The sequence below is a fragment of the Euprymna scolopes genome, chromosome 14, assembly GCF_053919585.1.
Source record: "Euprymna scolopes isolate OS-2025 chromosome 14, ASM5391958v1, whole genome shotgun sequence".
NCBI classification, from domain to species: domain Eukaryota; kingdom Metazoa; phylum Mollusca; class Cephalopoda; order Sepiida; family Sepiolidae; genus Euprymna; species Euprymna scolopes.
In genome coordinates, this window is record NC_136495.1 from 52,443,193 (window position 1) to 52,459,791 (window position 16,599).

Below are 16,599 nucleotides of genomic sequence, written 5' to 3' on the forward strand. Positions count from 1 at the left end.
GCAGACAATTTGTAAAGAAGTAATTCCGACTTTAGACCATTGCATTACGTGAGTTATCTCTCAAAAACAAAAATATGTAAACAATAAGATGGTTAGAATGGCATGGATTTATTACTAGACAATAAAAATTCCAACGGGTAATGATGTTCAATATAGTTAAATTTCTGTTTATAAAATAACTAGCAGATATACCCAGTATTGCCCAGTATTAAACCTAACGTTAAATTCCTTTTTAAAAAAAAAAATGAAGTAAAAATGAATAGAAAGAAACTGAGATAGCTGCAAGCGAGCATTGTTTTTTTTCTAAACGGCTCAATTCTTGTAAGTAAAAGGAAAAAAAAAAATACTCAAACTGAGATCGAAACAATAAACCTAAAGACAGTGAATCAAGTACGATAACCATTAGGCCAGCTTGCCACGTCCTTTAAAAAGTGTTTTCAAACCTGCTTATTCTTAACATAAGCAGAAGGAACTCAAGTTATATATATATATATATATATATATATATATTTTTTTTTTCTTTCTTCATAAGTTTTGTTTTCAATTCAAGCTGATACACTCAAGTTATATGAATATATTTTTGTTATTTTTTAAATTACAACTTTATAATATATGAGAATCAATAGAAAATTGACTCTATAATAATATATATGAAATCTGCATGAATTCAAATACCATATTTAAGCGTATTTTACGATTGGGCTACATCAGGCATCCCAGTTAGATACTTTTGCAGTTTTAACAGAAGAGTTACAATATCAGAGCATCTCCATTTCTCACTTTACACAGAATGCCAACATCAATATATTATATATGAAAGAGTACAATGTAAAATTTCCACAGGTCCTGCTAGTATGCATAAATATATTTTAATTAATATAAAAACTGGGGCATGTGCATGCGAGTATTATGGGCTTTTTTTTTTCTAAACAGTTCACTTCTTGTAAGTAAAAAAAAAAAATACTCAAGATCAAAACCAAAACTTAAATACAGTGAGTCGAGTATGATAACCATTAGACCAGTTTGACACGATCTTTATAAAGTATTTTCATACCTGCTTATTCTCAACATAATGAAGCGGTCATGTTTCACAGCCGCACATTTGTGAACAGTTGACAAACAGAAATCCGATCACCCCCTCACCTTCCCAAACACGCACACATTCTCACTTTTCTAGAGATACTAGCAGTTCAGCCCGGCTTTGCTCGGGCCCTATGTATGATTCATAACTTGCCCTACATGTGAAATACACTTTATGTAAGATTTCAAATGTTTAGACCAAAATTTGTCTGAGTAATTTTGTAGAGACCGCAGAGGTCAATTTTTTTAACTTTGACCCCAATTTTGACCCCTTAACATTTATTATTTTGGTCTCAAATCAAAATACAAAGTTTTACCTATGTCCAAATTACCTACATCTAAAATTTCGAGATTTTAGACCCAAAATTGACGGAGGAATTTGACAGAATCTTTCAACTTTTACCTTTTCGCTGACAAATTTTCACTCCAAAACTGATCAAAATGCTTGCCGCATGTTTGAATACCCGTTATGTATAAATTTCAAACATTTAGACCCAAAATTGACTGAGTAGTTTACTAGACACTGCAAAGGTCAAATCTTTTGAACTTGGACCCCTTGGCAGCTCAAATTTTCGACCCAAACCGATTAAAAAGCTTGCGCTATGTTTGAATACCCTCTATGTAAAATTTAAAATGCTTAGACCAGAAATTGGCTGAGTAATTTGGTAGAGACCGCAGGGATCAAGTTTTTTTTTAACTTTGACCCCAATTTTGACCCCTTAACATTTATTTTTTGGGCTCAAATCAACTTATAAAGTAACCTATATTTAAAATTTCAAGTGTTTAGACCCAAAATTGGCATAGGAGTTTGGTAGAGTTTTCAAAGGTCAAATCGTTGAACTTTGACCCCTTAATAGCCAAATTTCTGGCCGAAAACCAAATCTCAAATCTCTAGACTGAAAATTGGCAATTGTTTGGTAGGGAAATGTATACACACACACACACACACACACACACACATTTTCACTTTTATAGATATATAGATAGATATGTCTAGCACATCTTCCACTTGATCACTTTTTGTAGTATTTTGAATTTATACTAATTTCGACATGACACGTAAGTATGTAATAATGTTTTCACCTGAAATGCGTTGGTTTGAAAGATCACTCATGTAAACAGGCACTGAAAAAAATTTTTTTAATAAAATGAAAAGCAAAATAAAATTCCATAAAGTACTGAATAATACTGAACGCACAGTTAGTAGAAATATAAAACTTCTCTTGTTGTTTTCAACGTTTTTGTATTTAGTTTTCTGAATTTGCTTTTGTGTTTTCCAGGAGCAATACAAACTAAAAGAATCTGTGTTTGGGAGTTTACCGACAATTTCCAAAGAAGAATTTGATTCCTTTTACCACAGTACAGGAATTGATCTTGACAATCGACTTCATTTGATGGAACTTTATGCAAAATCTATGGAGGAAAGCATCCGACGATTCGTAAACTTTGCCAAAGCTATTCCAAGTTTCACAAATTTAACTTTGAGTGACCAAAGTAGTTTAATTAAAGGTAAGTTTAAATGATCTAATATATAAAATTATCATGTCAGATTTTCCTATAAAGCAAATTGATATTTAATTCTGGTGAGCAATTTCTGCTTTTGTATACGTGCAGTATGTTTTTTTACACTAAAACAAGTGTAATTTGCTTTTATGTTCTTTTTAAAAATAATTATTCCAGCCAGAAAACTTGTTACAATGGAGACTATTTTAAATAATTTACTAAAAGGCTAAAAGTATAAGGGAGATAGTTCTCTATTTTAGTCTAAGGATAACAAAATCAATTATCTCTCTTCCTTAGCTTTTTTTTTCTATCTCTTTGAAACTTAGACATTATTTTTTTTTAATTTATTTTTTTTAAATTCAAACATGTTACACTGAAATAACATTAATGAATCAATCAATGCTGGAGAGATACAGATCGTTAATAATAAAATTGATTTACCATATTTATGTCCCTTTAAGGAGATTGAAAGCAAGATATACTACTAAACCTTATGTCTAGAATACATATTCCAATTTTTATAAAAATTCACCAAATGATTTTAATTATAGAAAATGTCTAAATTTGATTTCAACTGAAGGGGTCTTAAAAAGTAACTGAAATTCAAGAAATCTTTCTTAACTGGTGCCTAATAAGGATGAAAAAAATTTATACAAATCAGAAATATTTTAAGTTTGAAATGCACTAACAGCCTGTTTAAACAGTCCAATTTACAGAATATTTATTAATTAATGTCCTATGCCAATGCAGGATAGGTAAGGCTTCAGCAGCATTCAATCAACTTTGCAAGATCTGGAAAAACAAAAAAACAATTATCCTCAGATCTAAATTGAGATTTTATAATAGCAATGTCTTGATCACATTGCTACTATTATACCAAAGCTAAATTTGGCATTTTAACATCAGTCAAGGGAGGAAATTAGATGTGTTTGACTTTTGCCTTAGAAAGATCAAACTACAAATCAAGAAGTCGGAGACCACATTAATCAACAGGTAGTATCACCAATAATCTGCAAATGATGTCTAGGCTGGTTTGGAATACTTTAAGATAGAATTGCCAACCAGGTGCTTCAATAAACTCCTGATGGAAAAAAGAAGTGGAAGACTAAAAATGAACTGGAAGCAGACAATGGGAAGGGGAGCAGTGGGGGTATTGCAATGGGAAGAAACTGAAGAGACACTGTGGATCCAACTTCAGCTGTCTCATGCATCAAAAAATGCGTGAGTTCCTAAGTCTAATTTTATAAAAATTGGAAGTATCCGAATCAAATGGTTTTACTTGCTTTGCATAGAAACTAAACTAAACTAAATATAACCCACATTATCCACTCTTACCTCTAGCAGCGGTGTACCAAAATTCATAAGGATTGGATTATAAAATTCAATGTTTATCTGACACAAGCATGTTAACATGTCTAACTTTATATATAAAATATAGATTATAAATCAGGTGGATTATTTTAATAAATTTTTTTCACAAGAATTATCGAAATATCTTTTGTCTTTATTTGGCTGAGAAATAGAGGAAAGTTCCCCTGTTCAGTTTGGGTGCAATTCATTTTTTTCTGGTACTTATAAGCATTGGGTACATAAAAATTACAGGAGAATTATATATATATATGTTGATAGATGATAACCAGTTTAAGACAATGGAGACAAATGAGAACTCAGTTGTGAAGAAAATGTATTTGGATGATGAAGCTATTGAGGTTGTTGAGGTTCCCTTGGTGATACCATTGGAGCACACGGAGAAGCTGTTGCTGGTGTGATTGCAAGAATTGCATTGGATGGTGTAAGTTGAAGTACTTTCTGCCATTACTAACCAGCAGAGTGCTAACACTGTCGACTCGACCAAGGCGAGAGTCTATCGGACATGTCTGTAGCGTGATGATGTGTGGAAATTAAATCTGGTCAATGAGGATTAGGGACATGTGTAGTATGAAAAGAAATGATATGAGAATGTAATGTAAAACGAGTCTGAAAGAAAAGGTTAGATCTGATGATCGCGGAGGCAGATTAAATCTGGCCAGTACAGGGAGATGTGTGCAGAACAGGAGACTTTAGTTGAATTGAAAGAATGGATGAGAATGCATGGACTAATAGAAGTAGAATAGCTAAGACCACAGGATCAGTTGGAAAGAATAATAGAGGGAAGTGATAGGGATGGATTTGCCATTGTTCTTCTTATTAAAAAAAATTCTTGTTTCAAAATCTCTGCCCTCCTTTAATTTAACCTTTTTTTTTTTTGTCGATTTTGTAACATTCTTAATGGTGTTCAGTCTAAATCCGGGCAATACAACACAAGGGAGCAAACTCTTCACTGGCCAAAAGTATATAAAAAAACAAAAAACAAATGAAATCGGTTCAGTTAAATCAAAATGTTGGACCTTTTTTGCCTGATCAACCTGGCTGTGCAGAAATTTAAAAAAAAAAAAAAAAAAAAAAAAAAAAACTATCAAATTCAAACTTATTATACCTATCAGGCGTTGTCTGTTGTTTTTTTTTTTGTTTTGTTTTCATTTTTATCTCCGTTTTTTTTTTTTTTTTTTTTTTTTTTTTTTTTTTGCTATCAGATTGTGTTTTTTTATAAATAGGATTTTTAAGTTATATTTAATTATAATAGTGTCGTTTGTTCAATAACTTATTAATTAAACGATATTGTTATAAAACCATAACTAATTTTGCTGTGAAAGCAATGTTTTACTCTCTATTAAATGATTGCATGTAAATGGCTTCCCAAGCTTTCAATCTTTTGAGGATTTGCAAATAATTTTAGAGTAAGTTTAAATGATATTCTATATGACAGTTCAAATGATTCAAAATGCCTTTTAAATTTCAAAAGGTCACAAAATAATTCATAATTTTTTTTTACTATTAACTAAATGTTAAATGGCTAACTTGTTTATGAAGAAACAAAAATGCATTCTGTTGAATTTAATTTCATAATTAAATTACTTTTTTAAGAAAGCATATTTTGAATTGTTTAAATATTAGATAAATAGTTAATACTAAAAATAAAAATGATTCAATGTGTGGAACTTAAAAATACATGATGTGGTTTCATCAATTTATTCATATAAAAATAATCATTTTCTTTTTATTTGTGAGTATTAATCCTTAAACTTCAAAGATGCAAGGTTGATGTTCCGCTCTTGACTCTGGACCAAAAACTTTACTTTTGTTGTTGAACATGATCTATTTAAGTTTTTCAAGTTCAATGGAATAAAAGGTAAAAAAAAAAAAAAAAAAAAAAATCAACATATACAAGCACGGTTTTGAAGTTCCCAGCTTTTATATGATCAATTAAACATTTGGCCAACTTTCGATCTGTTTTGGGTGAAAATGTTTGGGAGAGAACTTTATCCAGCTCTGAGCGAATGTTATTCAACAAAAGCAGGTTGTAGATGTTAGAGATGATTGTAGTGAGTTAGGGTTATGTTATTGCAATGAGTTTTATTCAATGATAATTTGTTGCTTGTCAGAGTCTCTTCTTTGAAAAAGAGTGAATACAATCCTTTGCCCAGCATTTAATGGGTTTATTTGATAAATGTGGTTGCAAAAATGTGAAAAACTCTTTGTCAAAAAGTCACCTGTCAGTTGGACATCAGCAGGTATGTTATCAAATCTACAATCCTTTCAGACCTTGTTACGATTGTTGTCAAGTCCGCAATCCTTTCAGACCGTGTTACGACTGGTATCAAGTCCACCGTTCTGTCAAGCCTTGTTATGGTTGGTACCAGCTGCTTATTTGTCTATGCTGAAAATTCCCTTCCTAATGTTGGTTGGCACCAAGCCCGCAGTCCCGTCGGTCCCTGTTACGGCTGGCACCAAGTCCGCAGTCCCGTCGGTCCCTGTTACGGCTGGCACCAAGTCCGCAGTCCCGTCGGTCCCTGTTACGGCTGGCACCAAGTCCGCAGTCCCGTCGGTCCCTGTTACGGCTGGCACCAAGTCCGCAGTCCCGTCGGTCCCTGTTACGGCTGGCACCAAGTCTGCAAGGCTTTTCTACACTTTATTCACTTCGTTGCAGCTGCTAATTTGTCTACGCTGAAAATAACTTTTACTTTGACTTTGCGACAACTTTTGTGGCCACTGATTTCATTAACTTAATATGATAACAATTATTATAACTTTCTTTTTTTTTTTTTTTTGTTTAGCTTCCCGGTTTGAATTTTGGTTTCTTGGAAGTTATCGATTAATGAATCCAGAGTTAAAAGTTGCCACTGGATACAATGGTGCCTGCTATCACATAGAAGAATTATCACGGATTTGGGATCGAGACTTCTTAGAAGCTGTTTTCAGTTTCAGTGCTTGCCTACAGAAATTGAATCTTGAAGATGATGAAATTGGTTTGATAAGAGCCATCATTATTATGTCAGTTGGTATGTAAAATTTTTTTATTTACTTTATGAATAAAAATTAGGTTATTTTTTTTTTTCTGATCAACAGTGTCCTAAGTATTTTCAAATTTTTTTAATTTAAAAGTTAACAATGTTTTTGTTTTTTTTTCTTTTTTTTTTTAATACTTATGAAGGCCACTCAGGGGTAAAGAAATTGTCAGTTGAATGATCGCCTTCACAAGAGGATTGAAAACAATAGTTCGGATGGGCAGAAGATTACTTAAGAGGAATTGATTATTCAAAAGGATTGCTCAACAAGTGTTTGTTCATATTAGACTTGAAGAGGACTAACCTGCAGTCAGTTGGGAAGCAGACTCCTGGTATCTTTGTTAGATACAAAGGTGGCTGGTCAATGATTATTATTATTCAAGCCAATAAGTTTTGTCAACCAAAATGTTTTAGAATAATCAAAATATTTAGAACAAATATTTATTTACATTAATTTAGGAATGTAACTTAAAAATGTTATCCTAACAATTTAATTGACAACGTGAAAATAATGACATGTAAAACCATCAGGTGATTATCTTAGTGACGTATACTAATGACGTCATTTAGAGAGGGAGATGTTATTTTTGAGATACATGGAAATTAGTTAGTGTCCAGAGCTTGAAAAAGACAGACAGCGAGTTGAGGAGCCGACCTGTCATAATGGCTCAAAGCACTCTGGGGAGCGAAGGATCTAACACCTATCAAATGTGATAGTAAGAATCTAGGACCAGTGTTGCCCCTTTCCAAAAGGGGAAAAAACACTTTGGAATAAAAAGTTGCCGAAAATAAAACCTGAGGCTCTATCGTTTTGGGGAAAGAATTTCCATTACAGCTTTTCCTTCAAGACAAGACAAAGATAGACCAGATATGTTTCTGGTTGGCCAGATGGTGAAACCCCAAATAAGTGTTATTCATCCTTTGTGTTGTAGAAAAGGTATTTATTTATTTATATTGTTCTGTCATGAACTGCATTTAAATATACATACACATCATCATTATGGGATCCTTGTCTGGACCAATGTGACTCTTCCTATCCAGAGTTTCCTGTCTTCCATCAGCTGCCTCAGATCTTCAGGTTCACAGTTGGCGTTGTGTACTATTTGCTGGATGTACGTGGATCTAGGTCATCCTTTGCTTGCGCATCCATGTCGTGGAGTCCATATGGGGAGCAGCATGATAGTTATGCGCCTTGGCGGAATAACTAAAGAATCTGTCAATGGCAGGGCACAAAAGATGCTGAGCGGAAGAATCATTAAGAGATCAACGGTCAGGTTTTTTTTTTTTTTTTTTTTTTACACAGTGGGCACCACTTATCAAGGCCCGGAAGCCACTCAGGGATAAGGGTTATTGCAAGTACATTACGTTAGTGTTGAGATTTGATGAAGTGTTTACTTAAGGGGGCGGTTCATTAGGAATTTGTTAACGTTGGACTTGAACACATCCAAGTTGTAGTAAGGTGGGAAGGGGGCAGACGGAACAGAGTTCCACAGGCGTGCAGTTCTAAGAAAGAAGGTTCAACTAGTCTAATTGAGAAACTACTGCAATTCGCCTGTAGACGTAGCTCACACAGGTGATATTATCCGAGCTATTGAAAGATTCAATATGACTCTAAATCAAGCATACACACACAATGAACCTTAGATCAGACGATCACAATGCTAGACAGTCATAGACGAACACATGTATACACGTCATATAGATGACTGAATTACAATTATATATATATATATATATATATATATATATATATACATTCGCATACAATCATACACTAGACAATAATGAATCTCATAAATATATACACAATTCACACACACACCCATGTTATACAGAAACCCACAACACATCATATTCCACAGATAGGATATTCTAGAAAACAAAGTTTTGTTTGCTTTTTAGTGGAGAGGGAGAAGTGTGGGAAGTTCTTTACTGTGACTGTAGAAAGAGGGCTTCTTGCTATTTAATATTTTTGTTTTGCTGTTTTACTAAATTATTTTTTCAATGGGGTTTTTAAAGTTAAACCTTAGTTTGGTTAGTAAATTATTAATTGAATCGGATTGTTATAAAACTATAACTATCATTGCTTTTATCTATATAAAATTATTGTACACAAATAACTTCTGAAACATCCATTTTTTTTCTTTTTATAACTAACCTAATATGGAATTTTCTATTTTGTAGCCTCATTTTTAGGTAGCCATATTTAAATATTACTACAAATGTATTTTCTGTGAAAAGCCAAATCAGTTGATCCGTCAAATGATTTTAATCCTAACTCCAAATTCAAATGTAAATGTCTTATAAATTGATTTCTGACTATTGGTGCCATTTCTTTTGAATCATTTGGACAAATTTTTTCAGGTGTTACTTTCGCAATGTTTTGAACAATGTAACCTCTGACCTTCTTCGGTCCTGGATATATATCCGATGGTGAGGCTCCAGCTTGCGGGCTTTGGGGAGTATGGAGCCACCCTTTAATTGCTATTGTTCCCAGGTCCATTCTGACCCAGAGTGATAGTACCTGTTAGGTTCCTAACTATGGGTTAAATAGAAACTGACTTGAAAAAAACAAATATATTCTATTAAAAAGACTTTTCTTCAAAATCACTGGATTTGACATTAAATAATCTGAAAAGGGTTGATATGCCGTAAAACAACCAACCAACCTGATCTTTTCAGCTGCATTTATTCAAGCATGGAGGTCTTTGTGTCAAGGGATTGATACAGATTTTCAAACTGAACTTTTTAACAAATCTATGAGGATTGTTCTTATTTTATTAGTTTTGACAAGCTAGATGTGTTAATTATTTAATGATTCTTAATAATCATCACCTGTAGTAAGTATTGAACTTCCAGTCTCCAAAAGACTATCACTTAAAACTGATTTTTAATCAACACCTTTATTGTTTAAGCAATGTGTAGATTTTCAAGTTTGAAAAAGGTACAAGGTTAGATCAGCTGAAATAGTGTGAAAATAACAACCAAGATGAGACCAAATTAAAGAAATTTTTAGACATAAATTATTAAAGTATTCAGTTTGAAATTCTATATAAGTTCCCAAGTTCAATGCACCTGAACAAGCTCACAGGTTACATTGGCTGAAATGTTATGTAAATAAATAACAACCCAGAAAAAAAAAATCCTTAATGGAATTTTAAAGATATGCTCTTTCCATCAGAGAATAAACATTGAAAATGCTTTTATTTTTTGCAAAAAATTTTTTTATATATTTTATATTTTCAAATTTATGCTAATCAGCATTTTTCACGCATGTTTATTCTTCAAAGGAAAGAGCATCTTTGAAAATCTATCAGTAAATGATTTTTCATTATTAAAATTCCCTGCTTGAATTTGATGGATCAATAAATATTGTTATCTATTCATTTTTAATTTCATCATCAAATTTTCCTATTTCTTTAATTACTCTATCTAATATGTTGACTATTTAATTCTTGAATGGTTCCAATTTTAAAATAATATTATCTTTTTATAATTCTATTTATATATACTAGCGCGACCTGTGGAAATTCCACAGCGGCAGTAGACATAATTGTTGATATTGTTTCAATAATATTTATTTCTAATCAAAGATATTTTTATAGAATTAAGACATTAAACTTTGAGTCTATCATTTTTTTGTTTTTGTAATAAACCATGGCACACGTACGTACGTACATTAAAGATACTACTAAATTAAATATTTCACAACCATTTTTGTACTACTATATTAAGAATAAATTTTCTATGAGAAATCGTGTCAAGGAGGCCATTAATACAGGATGAAAAGGTTTCACTAAGAAAATAAATATAAAATTAAAACAGGAAAAACATGTTTTCTTCAAAATGTACGGCCCAAAAGCGACATCTTTTATTTTTATTTTTTTTTTTTACATTGTGTCTTTAGGAGATCCTATTTATTAAAAAGGAGGACAGGTTATAACATACTGCAAACATTAAATTAGCATATCTATATACTAATGCAATGTTTGTAGTATGTTATTACCTTCTACCCTCTATTTTAATAAATAGGATCCTCGGATCAAATAATGTATAATCTGGAAACGTGTGTGTGTGTGTGTGTGTGTGTGTGTGCGTGTGCGTGTGTGTGTGTGTGTGTGGAAAAAAAAAAAATTTTTTTTAAATACATGAAAATGATTGAGTAATCAACAATAAAGCAAGGGAAATATGGTCTTCTTCTGTCAAGAAGTGGCAATCACCACCATGTATGAATGTATTAACTTCAAATTTTACTGCCCATGCTAAAGCAGAGTTAAGCAACGGTTATTTCCCTTTTCTGCCTGTTTATTTTAATCACACAAAATACATGTTAAAATATTTGTTAGGTTTCAGATAGAATTTTGTTTCAAACGTAACTCAATCATATTTTCATTCTTCTACATAATTAATTGCAATTTGCAATTAACTCACCAAATGACATTTGTCTTTTACTATGTGCCTGTCACTTTCACTCTCTCTCTCTCTCTCTCTCTCTCTCTCTCTCTCTCTCTCTCTCTCTCTCTGAATGTTGTTTGACACCCTCTTCCCGGCTCTATTTTCTACAGTATCTATCACTCTCATTTCTGTCATTCTCTCTTTCTGTGTATTAAGTCAACAGTAATAAAGGAAGGAAAGAATAAGAAGATTGGAATAACTCATTATGAACAAAAGAGGAATAGCTCAACAAATAGTAATACTATTGTAATTGTAGCTGGAAAAAAAAAAGAGTGAGAACAGAAAGTGATTGACTTGATTAAAGAAATTATTAGAAATAAATAATTGCTTCTTCTTTTTCTTTTTTTTTTTTCTTCAGACCGGTGCACGCTTGATGAATCCAAAAAAGTGGAAGACATCCAATTGAAACTTGTGAATTGCTTAGATTATCATCTCAGCCAAAAAGACTCGACAAATAAGAAGCGACTCGCAAAAATCTTTGATCGCCTTATGTCATTACGCTCGCTTACGGAATGGAATTTAAAGCTCATCCATTCGATGAAGGTGGAATGGGCGGTGTTCCGACAAAATCCTTTACTCTACGAAATTCTCACTGTATGACGGGTTGTGCATTGTTCGTATTACTGTGAAGGACTCAACATGGTAACGTAGGAAAAAGCTACAGCAAGAACGAGACATTTCAGGGTCGGCTTTCAATTTTAAATTGTGGATTGATCCAAATATCCATTGGATGAGAGATTTTTTGCCCCCTTCTAAAGTTGACATGTTTTAATTTTTGGCTTAGGAGATTGTCTTTCAACAAAAAACGCGGAGATGTTGCACGGATGAAGTAATTCAAAAATGAGGGTTTTCGTGTTTCAGATTCAAACAACATTTAGAACTGTTTTTTGGGGGTTTTTTTTTTTTTTCATCAAAAAGTTTTTTTGAAATTTGTGCATTTATGTTAAAGATGAAAACATTTCTACAAAGTTCACTGATCTTTTAATTTTATTTCAAAAGAAAATTGTTTTTTTTGTTTGTTTTTTTTGCATTTTTTAATAAAAAAAATGAAAAAAGTTATTTTTAATAAAAAAAAAATTAAATTTTTAAAATTAAAAAGAATTTTTTTAATTTATTTGAATTTTAAAAATTTAATTTTTTTAATTTTTATTTTACCTTCAATTTTAGGTCAACATTTTATTCAACAAAAATATTTTGTATTCTTCTGAATAACCCTTAAATGTCTGTGTTTGAAATGCATTTACATTAAGTTCCTATGGTTCTTATTTCTCTTCATATATTCTTTATTGTTTACATATACAGTGTAACCCGGATATAAGAGACCCAAATATAAGAAAGACATATATAAGAGAGATTTTCTCTGGTCCCAAATTAGAGCCTGTGTTAATGTACAGTGTTATTTTTTTTACTTTAGAAAAAACTTTTGTTTGATAACAAAAAATTGCAGTTATTTTTTCTTGTTTGTTTCTTTGTCTTATTTTCCCAAAGCTCATGGTGGTTACTCTTTGTGTGATTAAATTACAAACTATCTTAGTTAATATTTAGATATATTTTTAAATTGTACATTGTCAATAATTTTCTCATGTTACACACACACACACACACACACACACACACACACACACACACACATATATATATATATGAGAGAGAGAGAGAAAGAACTTGGAATTAAGTTTGCTTTTTTTTTCTTTTTTCTTTTAATAGCTTTAAAGGTTGCAAAAATTTCCAAGGCATATATATATATATATATATATATATATATAATCTGGTTGGGATCCTTGCCTGGATCGATATGTTTTTCTCTCTCTCTCTCTCTCTCTCTCTCCAGATTTGCCTGTTATATATATATATGATCTTAAAGATATCACGTTAAAAGGAATAGACACACAAATATTTACTCATTTTCAAAATGTTTGTCTTTTATTAGTAACACCTTGCATACAGCCCTCGGTGTTGGCATAACATGTTGGTATATAACAGTTTATCAGTTAAAATTAGCACAACTTGGGCTTCATCAGCACATAGAAACAACAATTTTTCAAAAGTTTCACAGCCCACAAATAGGACCTTTCTTGTTAACATGTCAGGTATTCATTTATATATATATATATATATATATATACACACGTTTGCAAAACTTTTGTACGATATTGTAAAACTATTTGTATGAAAGAATGGAGATATTGTACTGTGAATATAAATAATTATTTTCATTTTATTTTTTTCAAAAATATTTGCATATGATGTTTTAGAGTTTGTTCATCGAAGTACAAACCAAACTTTGGAAAGTGAACCTTTGAAGTTTTGTAATTTAGTTAGGGAAGTTATTTATTTTTTTTTATATATATATATATATATATATATATATATATATATACATACTAACAGGGCTACCCAACATTGCCTGGGGCTATAAAAAAGAAACTAAGTAGAAGTCGTGAAATAATGTTAAGTTATATTTATTTGCAAAAAAAAAAAAAAAAGGATTTCGGATAAACAGTTAATAATACTGTTTATCCGAAATCCGTTTTTTTTTTTTTTTAAATTAATGGTACAAAATTTAAAAAAAAAAAAAAAAAAAGGCACATTAAAAAGAGATTATATTAATCATTTGGTTAATATTCAATATCTTCGCAATCCAGGCAAAGATCAATGTATCCCTCAGAGTGTCTGTAAAACCCACTCAAATCTTCTCCAGTTATAGTGTGAATACCTTCAATCATTGCTTATATCAACCCGTTCTTTTATGGTGGCATGGTGTATACATGCATTATCCATGGTTACTATGGCCTGGTCAGGTAACGTAAGTGCAAGTCAACCAGAAACCACCTGAATGTTTCACCATTTATACTACCAGTATACACCTCGTAGTACAACACCCTTTCCCTGGAAAAGGCTTGCAATCAGTTTAGGTTTCTTCCTGGTGATGCAGGCACTGTTGTCACCAGGTTTATTCCTAGTAGTGCTTTACCCCTTTGTCTTATCAAATGCAGGTTGAACCCTGATTCGTCTAAGTATATTAATTGCGTTTCTGGTCATGTGCGGGTTATGTCCTAACGCCCGGGTGTTTTCAAACCTCAGTCTCATTTGTCTGCTCAGTTCTTTTCTGTCGATACGATCTGTTTTCTTTTTTTACCAATAGCATTTGCTTGTTTATGTAACTGGAGATTGTACTTGCATAGATATTCTTCTCAAACCGGGCGAGTAAATGGCTCCTTATCTCTGTTAATATTATTGTATTGTCCTCTTCCACTAGGCATACTATTTCCCTTCCTATTCTATCCATGATCACAATTCTCCTACCAGGCCTCTGCATTGTCTCTTGAGTTGTGCCTGTTGCTTGCTGGTCGTTATATACTATTGCTTTCAGTGTCGAAAGTAAGTTATGTTGCTTTGCGGTATGATATTTTCTTGCGTGTTATTGTCGCCTGGGCTATTGCTCATTATGGCGCTTGCAATGGTACTTTTGGTTTACCTCAAGCCTCTGCCTATCTGACCATAAGACTCTCCTGCATTACGCAATTTGAGCCATAGTTTATGCTCATGGGAGCAAACCTTGTCGTTGTCGAATATTTTGTGTTGGTCCTGGGTTTCGATGCAACGGGTGAGTCTAAGGTAACACGATCGGAATCTCTAGCCACATGCTAGTTACTTTGCCTTGTGGTTGACAGTTGGATAATATCACGTACGTTGAACATTTTAAATCAACTTCTAAAATATTTTCTTCCTATCCTAAATTTTAAGGATAAATATTGTATTGCAAATTTGGCAAAATACACAAACCAATAATATTGCACGTTATATACTTTCGAAACTTCACCTGTATTTCGATGAGCAAAGAGTAAAACATCATATGCAAATATTTTTTTTAATAAAATTAAAATAATTATTTGTACGAAAAAATGAAGACATTGTGTGGTGAATATAATTCACCGCACAATTTTTCGTACGCATAGTTTTGCAATATCGTATGAAAGTTTTGCAATATCGAACAAATATTTTTGCAAACGTCTATATATAAAAACGCACACATATTGTTTGGAAAATTGATGGCATAACTTTGAGCTTAATGTGTAAAAGAACCTCTTTATATGCGAGTTACTTTAGGTGAGGTTGTTGAGGAAGTCTAATGTGCAAAAGTGTAGTTTAAATGGAAAAATAACCTTGCTCTATAACACACGTTGTACATGTTAAATGTTTACAATAAAAAAATGTCGAACAGCATTTGTTTCAATGGTCTATAATTTGGAACGCAAATGTAACACAAACATATGTATTTAATATATGCAATACAATGTAAGCACAAAAGAAAAGAATTTATAGGCCATCCGTAAGGAACACCATTCACAGAAACAACTTCCACATCTAACAATACGAAAACATTCCCTACTTCTCTATTCTTATTGACAATTGTACAATGCTGACCCTAATATACTACCACCTAACAGTTGAAATCCTTGGAATATATATATATATATATATATATATAATCTTATGTATATACTCATGTAATATTATAAAGTGACATAATATATTGTGTATAGATTTTTAGGATTTACTTCAACAGTGCTCAATACTTGAGTAGAGCATAATAGTAGTAGTATAAAAATATATTTATGGCAATGAAGCTAAACAGAGGCATCTATGCTTCATCCCTGTAGGGAATTATCAGTCTAAGTGCTGTGTGTGCGTATATATATATATACACACACACACCATAATTATTCACACTTTTAAATTTTCCCATAATGGCTTTTTACATCTGTAAAAGTTACCAAATGTGTTGAATAAGAAATGACAACTTTTTTAGACCATTAGTTGAAGAACAGCTGCACTTTTTATTCTTCGACCGAAAAAGCTGGATTTTCAGTGTTTTAATGAAACCACAGGTATCAATGACAAATCTAATTAATTCATTTATTTATGTAATAAAACCAAATATATATATATAATTGGATTGAATATTCATTTATGTAATAAAACCAAATATATATATATAATTGGATTTATCTGGGTCTGCTAAATGATAACCATGAGACCTTACAAATTCCAATATTTTTTTCCTTGTTCATGTATTTGCTGTATTTCAAGATATAATAATTCCTGTGATAATTCCCGTCCCCATTTTGATTCATGCCTTAACATTTTGCAGAAATTTCATTGAAACTTGTTA

At 31.9% G+C, this 16,599-nt stretch overlaps 1 protein-coding gene across 3 annotated transcripts in view; it reads left to right on the forward strand.

The window, feature by feature from the left end:
* The window catches only part of LOC145293010 (retinoic acid receptor gamma-like), a 157,274-nt gene extending 143,479 nt beyond the window's left edge, over window positions 1-13,795 (forward strand). For all 3 annotated transcript variants that reach the window (XM_080139280.1, XM_080139279.1, XM_080139282.1), the window contains exons 5-7: window positions 2,361-2,589; window positions 6,738-6,962; window positions 11,782-13,795. In XM_080139280.1, the coding sequence (XP_079995406.1) occupies window positions 2,361-2,589; window positions 6,738-6,962; window positions 11,782-12,023 (696 nt within the window). In that variant the 3' untranslated portion in view covers window positions 12,024-13,795. The remainder of the gene's footprint in view (window positions 1-2,360; window positions 2,590-6,737; window positions 6,963-11,781) is intronic.
* The last annotated feature ends 2,804 nt before the right edge of the window (window positions 13,796-16,599 follow it).